Below are 15,146 nucleotides of genomic sequence, written 5' to 3' on the forward strand. Positions count from 1 at the left end.
AAGGGGGGATATGATAGAGGTATATAAAATCATGAGTGATGTTGAGAAAGTGGATAAGGAAAAGTTATTTACTTATTCCCATAATACAAGAACTAGGGGTCACCAAATGAAATTAATAGGCAGCAGGTTTAAAACAAATAAAAGGAAGTTCTTCTTCACGCAGCGCACAGTCAGCTTGTGGAACTCCTTACCTGAGGAGGTTGTGAAGGCTAGGACTATAACAATGTTTAAAAGGGGACTGGATAAATTCATGGTGGCTAAGTCCATAAATGGCTATTAGCTAGGATGGGTAAGAATGGTGTCCCTAGCCTCTGTTCGTCAGAGGATGGAGACGGATGGCAGGAGAGAGATCACTTGATCGTTGCCTGTTAGGTTCACTCCCTCTGGGGCACCTGGCATTGGCCACTGTCGGTAGACAGATACTGGGCTAGATGGACCTTTGGTCTGACCCGGTATGGCCGTTCTTATGTTCTTATACCCTGACCAAGAAATTTGGACCTTGACAAAAAAAATAATTGACTACCCCAACCTAGACTGTGAGCTCTTTGGCATAAGGACCGTCTTTTCATTATGTATGAAAGGAGCCTAAAAATGGGGCCTCTTGGCATTATCATAATATAAAAAGGAATAAATCATTTGTCCACTAATGACTAGGACCAGACCACTAAATATTTTATAATGAAAAGCTCACCACGTTTTCTTCACCTGGACTTTTCTTCCCAATGAAAAGCTCAGGGACCAAACTCTGATCTTAGTCGTTCTAAATTTATATTAGTGTACTGAGCTCAGAATCTGGCCCAGTATGTATATTTTATGTCCATTTTTACAGTGCTATATTAAAAATAATTTTGAGGGTGTTGAGTCCCTGGAACTCCCAGTGTTCAGCAGCAAACAGATATCACTTACGAAAAATGTTGATCTGTTATGAATAGTAGGAGCTTTTGTACAAGTGGCCCTTCCAGGGGCTGTGGAGCTCTGAGTTGGGAGACCTGCTCTTCAGAATGTCACCCTGTCCTGAGCAAGGAGTCTCCTTTTCACGACCTGCCCAGCCTTGACGAGCTGGTCTGAGGGTGATTGTGCCCAGAGGAAAAGGTTAAAGAGGAGTCTCTGGGCACAATCACCCTCAGACCAGGACTCTGAGACAGGAGCAGCACCCTCCCTCCCCAGGAGGTGCTAGAGAGGTATCACTTTTTACAGGCCCCGGTTCTGAGTTAAGTTGTGCTTTATGCCACCTCTGGGCAACTAAATTCTGGATTGGTATGGGGGGCTTGCATGGACCCTGGGGTGAGTCTGCCTTCTGCTGCCTCCAACTATTTGCTTTAGTGCCATCTAGCAGCCCACTGCAGCCATACCAGTTCGCGGAACATCTGCTCCTGCCCACAACTCCTCCCTGGTGTGCTCATACACCAAGGGCAGCACAGGGCTTTGCCAGCATGGAAATCCCTTTTTGTCAAGGGAATCCACAACCTGGGGTGGCGGGCTGGTAATCAATCTAGGTCCTGGTTACTAGAACATGTCCCAGAATTGGGATCACTGTGCCCACCTATAATCATGGCTGAGAGGAGTCCTGAAACTACATCCTCGTATGTGAGACCAGAGGTATATTTACACTGCAAGCAGCGCAAGTCTCCAAGCCCAAGGCAACGGACGTGGGCTGGTGGGGTCAGGCTATGGCTCTAAAAACAGCTGGGGAGATGTTGCAGCTTGGGCTCGGAAGCCCCCACTCTCACCCCCCAGTTTCAGCGCCTGAGCTCCAGCCTGAGCCATAATATCCACCCAGTTATTTTTAGCACTGTAGCACAATCCCAAGTCTGTTGACCCGGGCTCTGTCACTCACTTGCCATTCACTGTGTAGACCAGGGGTTGGCAACCTATGGCACACGTGCCAAAGGTGGCATGTTAGCCGATTTTTGCCTGGCACGTGCCTGCCAGCTGGGGTCCGGGCCGCCGGCCCCTCTCAGCCCGCTGCCGGATGAGGGGCAGGGGGAGCGCCGCCGCGCCCCACTAGCGGCACCGCCGCCTTTGCAGGGCTGCTGCCCCCCTGCACTGCGCCGGCTCCTCCATGGCTGGGGCTCGCTGCTGCCGCCGCAAGCGGGACACTCTGGCTCTCTGGTGCCTCCGGAAGGCGGTTCCTCCCTGCCGAGCTCCTGAAGTGGCCCAAGCCCGGCAAAGCCAGTGAGTGGACTCGGGGCAGGGGCCACAGGGGTGGGCTGGGGAGGAGTTGTGGGGGGGGGGGGCCTGTGCACCCTGCAGGGGAGTTCAGGGGGCAGAGAGGGGGAATCTGGTCTGGGGAGCAGCCCCTGGGGTCTATAAAGGCTCGTTGGGATTTTCCCCTCAATGAACCGATGTGCGGGGCGGGGGGGCGCAAGGTGGAAGTTTTGCCTAGGGCACAAAATATCCTTGCACCAGCCCTGCCCCAGGGGGTGCGTGCACCCCAGGTTAAGAATCACTGCACTAAACTGATAAGATCTGCATTTTAATTTAATTTTAAGTGAAGCTTCTTAAACATTTTAAAAAACTTGTTTACTTTACATACAACAATAGTTTATAGACTTATAGACCTTCTAAAAACGTTAAAATGTATTACTGGCATGTGAAACCTTAAATTAGAGTGAATCAATGAAGACTCGGCACACCACTTCTGAAAGGTTGCTGACCCCTGGTGTAGAGCTACCCCCAACGTTCCTCTCCAATGAGAGAAATGAACTGTGCTGAGACGCTAATTCATTTCTAAGACTCTGGAATGTTTAGGGAGGTGGCAGTGTGTTGTTAAAGTGGCCATTGTTCTTTATTAACAGCATTTTCTTCAGCTGCATTGTTTAAAGCAGCTTTTTCAAATACAGCAGAATCCTCATAGGGGTTAGTGTATATGCTATAGGAAGGTGGAAATCCCACTGAAGTCTTGCCATACATCTTGAATTTGGTGGGACTTTTGCCTGCATAAGAAGTCTGGGGTCTGGTCCTTAATTAACACAGCTAGACATAACGAGAAATATGCCTTTGTTTAGCATCTTTGGAAAGCACTTCACTCAGTCTGTTTACAGTCAGTCATGTCAGTTAAGTGGGTGTATTATATCACTGGGGAGAAGATTAAGTCAATTCTTCTGCATTTAATAAATAGTTTCAGGAAATCAAAGTTCCAACTCAGCACATTGTTCTAAAGCAAATGAAGAGTACTTCAGCTCATCATAATTTTATCCAACGGAAAATTAATTCTATCTGTCCATACACACAATAATTCAATAAGATTTTATCACATCCATGAACCATGTATCTGATAAATTTCAGTGTGTTACAAAAAGCATTTAGTAATCTTTTCTCAAGTAGAATAACTCTAGGGCCTGCGTGAGCCTAGTGTTTGGGCATGGGCTGCATTAGTTAAGATTCAGCAGAAGAGGTCCATAGAGGACTCTGCTTTTTGCCTCTCCTGGGTTTGGTATAACTTTCACTTACTATGTTTGTTTTCTTCACTTTGAGGCCCTGATGATGAACTAATTTCACATGAATTACAACATTACATTGGTAGAATGATATCCTCTGATGTGGGGCACCCCAAAATCAAACTATTTTAAGGGAGCATTCAGATGTAAAATCCAGTAATTTTCTTCCTGATGCCAAAGCACAGCAGTCCCTCCAACACTCCAGGGTCAAATCCAGTGCAATGCCAAAACTCGGACAGGCAAGTGTAAGTTTACGTCATTACAAGATGGCATAGAACCTCAGTGAATTTGGCACTCCATCTTTAGGAAAAAACACTGTAGAGAAGACATGTGGGACTTAAGGGAGGTGAGACTCCATGTAAGGATACAAAATTTAAATTGCACCAGCTCCCACCCAGGAGAAAATAGTAGGGATCCAAAATATATTGACCACTTCTACCAGAGAGAGCCTGCTAATAGTACCAGTGGAGGCAGCATTGAGTCAGTAGGGTGCTAGCCACCTTGGATCTCTTTATTGCCTGATCGTTGAGGCAAGAGTACAGAGTTCATAACTAGCCTGGATTGAGTGCTTCTGCATTTGTCCAACAACTCCAGTGAGACCAGATATGGGTTATACCAAGATATCCATTCAGCCACGGAAGAGACAGAAGATTAAATTATATCTTTTTAATTCATGGTTATATCAAAGAGCTCTTTTTATTGATTTTACTTAATTCGCAGATTATTAGGAGAACTACCACTCTCCTTTGAAGATGGCAAATTCTCATATTCCTAATTGTGCATATGTATTCCAAAAAATGGTTATAAATGAACGTTATTGCCTTCATAACAAAAGGTTGGTTATTTAAAATATATATACATATGCACACACACACATTCCCTTTGTTACATTATTTTAAAAAAGCCACACCAAAAAGCCATAGGTGAAGTGTTTTAACAATAAATAATCTACTTTTCTATAAACATACAAAATCATGCCAGCAAGTAAAAAACAGTGACACAAATGTGATAATTGAAAGATATATTCACTTTATAACTCTAATAATTTATTTATGAAATATATCCATATATATATAATATATATCATTTTTTGGCAGAGGCCTTACCCTTTCTTGTTTCAATGTCTATTGCCACTGTTTAACCTATATATCCATTTGTATTGTGAACTCAAAGTTCAGTTATATTCAATTTACAGTTTTTGTTTTGGTCTGCAACTATCTTCTGATAAAATATAAATGTCATTTGCTCATAGTTTCACCTAGGAAGATTTGTATGAAGGTCTAACAAAGGAATCAGTAATGCCACAAGTTAGGAAGTTCCTCTGTTACATTTTAAATCATATCGAAGAGCAACATTTGGAAGCGTTATTCATCCTCTTGCTTGTTGTTTTGTTTCTCCCAAAAAACCAGTCCAGTCCATACTTGCTGAGGAAATCACTTTTGATGATAAATTTCCAGGGACCAACATTGTCCTTGTTCCCATTTTCTTGACATTTCCCCAATCCTTCAACTGCTCAGTAAAGTAGTTTGAATCAAGGGTTAAAAACATGTCTTAAAACATCAGCAAATAGGAATGTATGCACTGGGTATGTATGGCACAGCACAGATGGGATTAGGAGAGAGAGATGTAAATTATTTTGAATGTATGAAGTTTAGATAATGCTTTTGTATCTGTCAGTCTTAGTTTCATCCTCAGCAGATTCTTGTTGGTGGATAATTGGAATTCCATTCATCAACTACAGTGTATATCCCTAGATATTCATTGTAGATGTGTTTCTGGATTTAACTTTCCAGCACAGAAATAATTTATGCCTTAATTAAGTAACCTATTGAATACTTACTGTATATTGCTAACTTGCTATATTTTATAATGATATAAATATTAACCATTCATATTTATTCTGCATAGATACTGACATTTAAATATCTGCCAACAACGTTACAATATGATGATTGGCTAATAGGCTTGCATCTATTAGCAAGAGACATATTTTGTTTCTGTTTATCCATAATGCAAATTCTTATACAGACAATTCTCTAATTTACCAGATTCTCCAATCATAATTGCCTGCATACAGCTGGAACTGGTTACTTCACGCAGGCAGCAAGCACTAAGTGGAACAGTATGTTTCTACTGTATTATTTTTAAAACCAGGTAAAAAAAGTCATTCTTGAATCTGTTTGTGTTGCTAAAGTTTGAATACTCCTTTTTCCCTCCCCCGCATCTCCAGGGTACATGCAAATACTCATCCTGTACTGCATGGTTTATGACACACTCGTCAGAGAAGTATAAAAGGATGCAAAGTTCTTCACACAGGTTCATGTGCCCTCAAACTGGCATCAATGCAATAAAGGCATTGCATACTGCTCGATTATCTATTGGCAGCCAGCCTGAAGCATTCCAATATGTCCATCTCATGGGAGATTTGTAGCTTAGATTCTTGCTTCTGAGCTTCAGCAAACAAACACTAAACCTTTTAAAAAAATAAATTTGAATGAAAATTGCTGGATTATATTGCAGTATATGGACCTGATTTTGAGACCAGCCTTGCCATGACCTCAGCAAAACTAGGGGTTCAAAATTGGACCCATGATTATTTGTGGGTGCAGTGAATCACTTGAAAATCTAATTATATCTGATTCTCAAACAAAATCATAAGGATGAATTCAAATCAGGAGTTTCTAATCCAAACACCCCCCTTGAAAACTGCAGGTATGAAGTTCCAGATCTGGCATTTCTAGTTCCACTGGCTGCTGCGTTCCACCTCAGAACTGAAAGCATTTTGCCTTATTCTGATGTCAAGTGAGGTTAGTATTCAGAGTGGACTGGGGAGTGGAGGTGGAGAGGGTTAACAGAAATCAGAATCTAGGTCAAATTTACCTCTCCACAACCAGCAATAAACCAGATTTAATGTTGCTTCTAAATATTTTCTCCACCCAACTTGTTCCACTTTTTGTGTCTTGGCAACTTAAGTTTTACTGAAACAATACATGAACAGATGTGTCCTAAGTTGCTCCAAGGCAAATTGAACAAAATCAAACATAAGTAAACAACAACTAAAAACACCAAACATATGACCAATGCCAATAAATCTGTCTTAAAGCCTGAAAGATTAAACCCTTAGAAGTTCTGGCTGATTCATCAGCATTAACTTAGGCCATTCCTGTGAGAGTGCCTTAAATATTTCTGCAGTGTAATAATTACAAAACAAACCTCTTCACCAAATTCTGCTCTCATTTAGGCTCATGATACTTCACTGATTTGAACTAAGAGCAAGATTTAGATCTTTGTATGCACAGGAACCCAAATTAATGTTTCTATCTAGCATAAAGTAGAATTTGCACGTATATACTGTACCTCTCGGTTCAGAAACTGCCTGGACCCTCTGTGCTAATGAATCAGGGCATGTTCATTTTCTCTGCGTTGCTCTTTCTCTGCTGTCTTTTTCAGTGACCCCTGATTACTGTAGAAAAGATAACGAGTTTAGGATTATTTTAGTGTCACCACTTCCGTTTTGTCAGTCACTATTTTTTTAAGATATCAACTGATGTACTTTTCTTTGGAAAGAAGAAAACAGGCATATGCACTGGATTTTTTTCCTTTTGTCTGAAAAGAATGTAGGATTAAATATGCTCTGAATTATCCTATGTATTCTCCCAACTAGACAGGATCTCTGCTACTTCATGGATGCCATATCATCAGGGGCGGCTCTAGACATTTCGCCGCTCAAGCATGGCGGCATGCCGCGGGGGGCGCTCTGCCGGTCGCCGGTCCCGCGGCTCCGGTGGACCTCCCGCAGGCGTGCCTGCAGAGGGTCCGCTGGTCCCGCAGCTTCGGTGGAGCTGCGGGACCAGCGGACCCTCCGCAGGCACGCCTGCGGGAGGTCCACCAGAGCTGCGGGACCAGCGGACCCTCCGCAGGCATGCTGCCAAAGGCTGCCTGCCTGCCGCCCTCCCAGCAGAGCGCCCCCTGCAGCATGCCGCCCCAAGCACGCGCTTGGCATGCTGGGGCCTGAAGCCCTGCGCGTCATTTAAAACAAAAATCCAGAAAGCAGTATTAAACTACTATCTGTGAGAATTTCATTTAGAATCAACAAATTTGTTGATCAATTTCATTTGTTCTGTGCAGCTTGATTAATTCATTTGAATGAAATAGCTAATTGTATATATGTTCAGAGATGTTCAAAATTTACCTTACTGTTTTTAAAAGAGGAAATCAAAGACCCTCACCATCTGCTGTCCTGGGTTCTTGTGCAAAACAACATGCACTGTTTGTCACGTATGTCCAAACAAGAGCACCGTGATAAAGACCAATCTAAAGACTCTGTGCTCTTGCAAAGCTGTCCTGTAGACCTTTTGCCTCTGAAACTGCCTCGGTAGTTAGACAGCCCATATGGTACAGTCCTCCTGTAATGAGAAACACAGAGACACTATACAATTTTAGGAGCTACTTTGGATACAGTTCAGTATCTGTTTCCGTTCATTTATTTGTTTCCATGTAATAAAATGGTCTACTGCTCTGGGCTCCTGAACAATTCATTCATGCCATAACATTCACACAGAAAATCCTTCCCTAACCAGATTGCAACTCCTCCAGGTTGAAACACCACATTCAGAGAAAGGCAGATAAAATGTCATATGTGAAAATGCACTCCTAATAGACAGCAGCAAATATCAGCATGGAAAACAACAAATCTGGTTTCTGCAGCCCTATTTGTTAATCACAATATACCAAGTACCTGAAATCTGAATAGAAATACAATCCCAGGTTGTTGCTCATTTTAATACTCACTAGTCCTTATTCTTATGTATGGGCCAGTCTCAATCCACTATGTAGAATGTTCCTAGTGAAATCACACATTCAGGGCCAACTCTTGATGATTTGCACCATCTGAGGAGCTGGCCCCCAGACACTTACTACATGATTTTCATGATGTGTTACCAGTATGTTCAGTTCACCGTGTCGGGTTTCAGGACATAGCCCGGAACCCCTAAATATGGGAATCAACTGGACAATGCCCCTGGTGTGGAGGTCAACAATTGTGGAGGCAACCATGGCCCAGCTGCTGTAGCGTAGTGATTGTGAAATGGCTCCACTACTGCTCATCTACTAGAGACTATATTCACTGCATCACATCAGGAAGAAGTCCTCCTTAATCCCTAGCAATCTGCCTACTTCATTATTAATGATGGATGTGCACTAGCATTGCCGATTGCTTTTTGCATTGTTTTTCTGAGTGGGTGCCCATTCTGTTAATATCCAAATGCATGTGCCTACTGGCAGCTGGTGTGATAAATCAAATTATCATGAGAATTACCACCATGAGCCTACCAAACATGGGACTTTTAAAAGCGCATGAGGCAGCTCTAATTTATGCAAGGGTCAGGCCAGCCCAGCCAACCCACAAACTTGTAATTGGGGGGGGGACTGTCCTTATTTCTAAAGGAAACAGGATGAGAGAACAAAATCATTTTGACAGAGGGATGCAGAACAAAGCTTGGCTGCCTGCGAGTAAATAACTATGTAAGACAGACAAATATTGCATGGTTGGACTGCTCAGTTTAATTTGTCCTCCTTAAATACCATTAGGCTGGCAATAAGAGATCTGCACAAGTTTTCCATCAGTACACACTTGAAGGGGCAGAGGGCACAGAACAATATCTTCCTGCTGTCTGCAAGAACACAAAGCTCTGAAGATTTTGATTGCTATCCACTAAAGTAATGCAAGTTATTTATTCAGAGTTACCCACTTTTAACACACCATCTGTTTGTGTGCTGTCTTCACAGCTTTGTCTGCTGGAGCTGCAGTGGACTTACCAGGCAACGAGTAAAAACTTCCCCAGGCCACATGAAATCGCATCCGAGGAAGGAAATGGCTTGAAAGGAAAGAGACATCCCCACTCTTTCCGGTAGAAGTTCATAGGAGCTGTGCTGTGATTGGCTCCTTTCCTACCTCCTCTAAAGGGCCTTAGGAACAGCAGAGCAGAAGTTGATGCTTAAACTAGTAGCATTAAGTTCCTGTGGGAATCTCCTCAGGCAATCAGGTTTCCCAAGGGACAGTGCTCAACAGAGCAGCTGTACCTAGCTCCACTCCCACCCCAGTGACCTGTTGTCTTGGAAATCCATTGGGCATAAACATTGCAGTGGGACATTCACCTGTCCTTGGGGAAGAGAAGGTATTAGAGCCCTTAGACTCTACTCTGCCCCTTCCACATGGACCGGCTAGTTCTGTTGCAGATGTGCGCTACTTTCATCCTGCCCAGGCCTGAAAACTGAGGCTGTCCTGGCATGTGAACGTTAGTCTTAAAGTTTCATCTTCTTTAGGGCTAGACTGTGGAGCTCTTTACTCATGCTGATGAGCACCTACTCACGAAACTGTAAGATCTTGGCAGTAAGGGATAAGTCCATTTGTACATAGGGCATTGTACATTTATAGTGCTAGATGTGCATACGCATGATGATAATACATAAAGCATGGAATGGATTTTGCTGTGATTTGAAACTGAAAACTCTATTTTATGGCACACAGGTGTTCGAGGAAAATGTTTTTTAAAAGTGTTCTTGCAGATAGCATTCCATCACATGCTGAATAGATACAGAAAAATTCCAATAGAAATGTACAGTAAAGTTTTCCTCACGTTGGCCAAACTGGTTGCCATGAAAAAGTCAACATTTTCCAAAAGTTAGCAGTTATTTCCTACCCTCTGTAAAGGGGAAACTAGTGTCTTATGCTTCATGTCTTGGAAAAAGTATTCACAGCTTTGACAATGTATTCAAGAGCACTTCGTCCGGAAGGACCAATAAATGCCCCATAACCAGGGCCAAAGTCAGTCATAGTTTGAGAAAGTGTAATTGCTAAAACACACATAAATGAAGGTTTGTATGTAAGCCAATGTGCAGACTGGCCAGCTGAGGATAGAAAATTATATCCCAACTAAAGGTCTCTTCACATCCCTGGCTTCAGATCTTCCTTTATTTCTAAAACACAAACTCAAAAGCAGAACAGAGGTACTCAGAGTATTGGGTAATACCAATCCAAGGCCTTTCCCACTTCAACCAGCTGGGAAGGGAAAGTATATCCCTTCCTGAATACTATACTGAGACCCCACATTAGGGTTTTCCTCTGGGGTTCCTATCTGCTGCCCTTGGTTAAGAGGCAAGACATTTTATTTTTGGCTTCCTGTAGGTCGCATGTATCTCTAAACAACGTCTGTCCGAGTGGATCTCTGACTGCATCAGATCCTGTTACCGTGCGAAGAATCTTCAACCGCCCGACGACATTAGAACTCATTCCACTAGAGCCATGTCGGCATCCATTGCCTTCTTACACAACGTTCCCATTCCTGATATCTGCAAAGCGGCTACATGGTCATCTGAACACACGTTTGCAAAACACTATGCTCTAACGCAAGACACCACGGCAGACACTATAGTAGGTCATACAGTACTATCTTCAGTACTCCCTGCCGTATCTCCAAAGTCCCACCAACCGTAGTGAATGTGAACTGCTACACATTCACCTAGAGTGGAGCACCCACAGGGACAGCACTCGAAGAAGAAGAGAAAGTTACTCACCTTGCAGTAACTGAGGTTCTACGAGATGTGTGTCCCTGTGGGTGCTCCACTCCCCGCCCTCCTCCCCTCTACTTTGGAGTACTGAGATGACTCTCCACGGTAGAGAAGGAACTGAGGAGGGTGTGGGGTGCAAGCACTCAGGAAGATTCCAACTAGACGGGAGATACCATCTGGGTGCATGCACCCCAACCAGGCACTGCTACCGAAAATCTCCGATCGACAGCGCCGGGACGCACCGTCACCTAGAGTGGAGCACCCACAGGGACAGCACTCGAAGAAGAAGCATTTGCCTAGCGGCATGCTTAATCTTAGGCTGTTACAATAGAGTAATCAATTGCAGGTGTCTGTGCAGCAGGCTTTTGTAGAAATGTAATCCTTTGGTTCAAAAGAAGGGAAGTGGAAATACACTTAAGACACAGTGTGGTAATTAAGTCTGTCAACACTTTAATATTTATATTGCAGCTGTGCCTAGAGGCCAACCTGGCTCATTGTGTTAGATACTGCATAGATATATAGTTAATGACCATATGTCTCTATTCATATTTTATTGTCTTTTTTCAGTCAAAACATCTGACCGTTAGCACAGGCAGTTCAGCTTGTTTCCTAGCAGTGAAGATGAGGGAAACTGAACTGGTACAAGTTATGCACAGTGTCAAACACAAGCTAGGGCTGTATTGAATTTCATCAGGGAGAGGACATTCTACAGCACTGGGACACTGGTGATAGATACAGTGCTTCACTGAGAGAGAATCAGTCTTCTAGTAGCTGCAGTGTGTTCTGCAAATGGAGACCTACTGTACATGCTAGGTTTCTCCTGTTTGTAATTGACAAAGTGGGGAAAGGGTTATAGTTTCAAAGGCATTGATGCTCCGCTTTTCAAACCTGGGCTAATAAATAATGCTTACATATTTAGGGATGGTTTCTCTTCTAAGCACATGGCCTGAGTAACTGAACTGATGTGTGGGAGTTGGAATCCTCCTACCAGGCTGTTGAGTGGTAACAGAGCCATTCTGTGGCAGCTACTGTAACCTGTATAATCACTACATTCGCAAACTCTAAGAGGGAGAATGGCAGGTGGATTTGCGTAGTCACCACTCACTACCCCATGCTGAAGATCTGTCCAAGGCAGCACAAAAGCAGCCCCTGCAGCTCACGAAGGATGCCGAGATTTCTGGCATTGTAACCCTCTTTGCATAAGTTTCATTGCATTCAATGCCTTAGAATGGAAAGGCAGAATTTTCCACATTATGGCCCCAATCCAGCAAAGCACTTAAGCACATACATAACTTTAAGCATGTGCACAGACAGCAATGGGACTCCTCATGAGCTTAAGTACATTGCTCGATCGGGGTTGTAAGTACCACTTTTGATGTAAATCTTTTACATCTCTTCCAGGTGGGAACAAGCAAGCTGATGTGCTAACTGGAGTAGATCGGAAATGTTTCGATGGATTGTCCTATGCCAGCAGCCCTGAGGTTCTACTAGTCAAAAACTGCACCTGCAATTCAGGTCCTTAGATGCCTAAGTGGTTTCTATACTTGTGTGTCCACAAATCACAGGCATAACAAGATGAGGTCATCATGTAAAAGTCAGGCTCTCAAAACACTTTCCCCTCCCCTCCTGAAATAAATAACAACACGTGCCACAATGGTGCATGTATGAAGAACATCATGTGTGCTTAGGAACAATGAAACAGCGATTTTGAACTGATGACATCAATGAGAATTTTGCCCAAGCAAAGACTGCAGGATGATGCTCATTAACAGAACATGGCATACAACATTTGCAGGACTAGTTAGTGAATGAATGATCTGGCTAATTTCATAGCTCCTAGCCAGTTATATTATTGGGAATGTTCGGTATCCAGACAGCCAGAATCCAACAAGTTTACTTTTCCTTTTTATAACATGACTATGCCTGTCATGCTATCATTAATTCAGAAGCAGCTACCACTTTCCCAGCCACCTAAATGCAACAGACGCCTGAGAGCAGTTCTGAGTTTCAGCCAAAAATAAATAAGGTGGGGGAGGGGGGGAAAGAGAAGGGAAGGGAGGAACCCTTCAGCATTCATTTAAGATACCATGAATTCAGTATTAGGCAATATTTTCTGGCAAAAGTCCAGGCCAGACAAACTACAAAAGGGGGATCTCCAAAATTTTGAGTGTAATTGTGATGGAGTAGGGAGTATTAACCTGGTAATGCTGCATGGGAGTTTTACTACTTTGTTGTCTGCATTAATACTAGCTGGTGTTGGGATATCAGGGTGTGAATTCACTTGAGGGATGATACTTGAGCACGTAACCTAATCCCAGGAGGGGGTTGGGGCCAGGTGACACCTTCTGCCCAGGAAACTGGACAAAGGCTGGAGGAGACTACTCAAGGGGGTTTTTCAGTTTGGAGCTGGCTGGGGAAACGGAGGGAGGCTTAGCACTGGGGTCTGGGCTCCCTACCCCGCAAGATGAACCTGACTGAGAGGTCCTGTTTTCTGTACCTACAAGCCCTGTTTTGACTGTGTTCCTGTCATCTAATAAACCTTCCGTTTTACTGGCTGGCTGAGAGTCATGGTGAATTGCAGGAAGGGGGGGGTGACTCCCCCACACTACGTGACAGTAATCTTGAAACCTATCAGATTCCTGCAGTATCAAGGAGAATGCAGAATGGGAAGGAAGCAAGAATAATTCTCAAACACCTTTCAATGAAACAAAGGGCCTTATAGGTATAGGATGATGGGGCAGAAATTGGCAAATAGAACCTGATGGATTTTTTTGATTACCTATAAAAACTCCAGAACCCAATTTGTTCTTGTATTCAAACTGATCCATACACTTGTAACTAATTTTGGTAACAGGCCAAGCATTGCAGTGACACCCATTTGACCCAGGAGTCAGCAACCTTTCAGAAGTGGTGTGCCGAGTCTTCATTTAGTCACTCTAATTTAAGGTTTCGCATGCCAGTAATACATTTTAACGTTTTTAGAAGGTCTCTTTCTAAAAGTCTATAATATATAACTAAACTATTGTTGTCTGTAAAGTAAAGAAGGTTTTTAAAATGTTTAAGAAGCTTCATTTAAAATTAAATTAAAATGCAGAGCCCCCCGGACTGGTGGCCAGGACCCGGGCAGTGTGAGTGCCACTGAAAATCAGCTCATCATAGGTTGCCTACCCCGATCTAACCCCATTCACATCAGCATGGCTGTAACAAAGCAGAGTTTGGCCGAAGAGTTATTGGCTCTGGATGTTTGAGAAAGCATTGTCAGCAACAAGGTAAATGGTGAAAGAGACAAGCATTTCACAGCCGGGCAAATCACCTTCAATGCCCATAGGCATGGAAGGCCTTGAATGAAGCCTGTGTCTTGGAGCTGTATTCTTGTGGAGTTCCACATGCCCAGGGCAGAGGGAGGTACTAGGGACTAGTGGATCTGCGATAGGACAGGTGTACAATCTTACCATGATCCTCCCACCTGACTCCCAAAGAGACACAGCACAGCAACCACAGAGGATTCAGAGCTGCTCCACTACCCAATTTGCAGCCTACCTGCCCAGCCTACAGTTTCCCAGTCCAGGCCCATTTATTTGGGCTGGGCACAATGACTAGGATTTGGTCTATATTGTTCACAACTGACACACACACACCATCACTCTGGAATGTCACAAAATTAATGTTTTCTTCCCTTGGAAGCAAAAGAGTTTATACGTCTTTGTTTCTGGATCCCAGTGAGTCCAAACCACAATTAATTCAATAAGCCAGATTCCAGTTACACCTAGGTAAATCCAGAGTAATTCCACTGACCTCTAGGTAGCCGAGATCTGAATTCAACATAACTGGCATATTAATGCTGTCCAGGGAATGAGAGGTTTGACATAGAGCTCAGTTTACTAAGTGTATTAGTGGGAATTGCCCTGTATCTGAGACTGCCCTAGAGTGGGAGAGGTGCATTTTTTCCTAGAAACATAAGCACTCTAACCTTTTTTTTCCTGCTTTACTTGTTCCTTGGTGCAAGCGAAACACTTTTGGTGCGATTTATGCCTCAGGCAAACTGAATGATCACATCCAGCACAATGGGCAGCACATTTCTTTGCTGATCCTTTGATGGAAATAATTAAACCTGGGGCCTCTACAGGCAGCTAAGAG

At 43.4% G+C, this 15,146-nt stretch overlaps 1 protein-coding gene across 2 annotated transcripts in view; it reads right to left on the minus strand.

Moving 5' to 3' along the window:
- Positions 1 to 2,592: 2,592 nt before the first annotated feature.
- EDN3 (endothelin 3) overlaps positions 2,593 to 15,146 on the minus strand; it is a 39,985-nt gene continuing 27,431 nt past the window's right edge. For both annotated transcript variants that reach the window (XM_044986078.1, XM_044986077.1), the window contains 3 exons: positions 7,670 to 7,846; positions 6,798 to 6,903; positions 2,593 to 5,913 (listed from right to left, as the gene is read on the minus strand). In XM_044986078.1, the coding sequence (XP_044842013.1) occupies positions 6,831 to 6,903; positions 7,670 to 7,846 (250 nt within the window). In that variant the 3' untranslated portion in view covers positions 2,593 to 5,913; positions 6,798 to 6,830. The remainder of the gene's footprint in view (positions 5,914 to 6,797; positions 6,904 to 7,669; positions 7,847 to 15,146) is intronic.

Source organism: Mauremys mutica, chromosome 13, assembly GCF_020497125.1.
Source record: "Mauremys mutica isolate MM-2020 ecotype Southern chromosome 13, ASM2049712v1, whole genome shotgun sequence".
Lineage (NCBI taxonomy): Eukaryota > Metazoa > Chordata > Testudines > Geoemydidae > Mauremys > Mauremys mutica.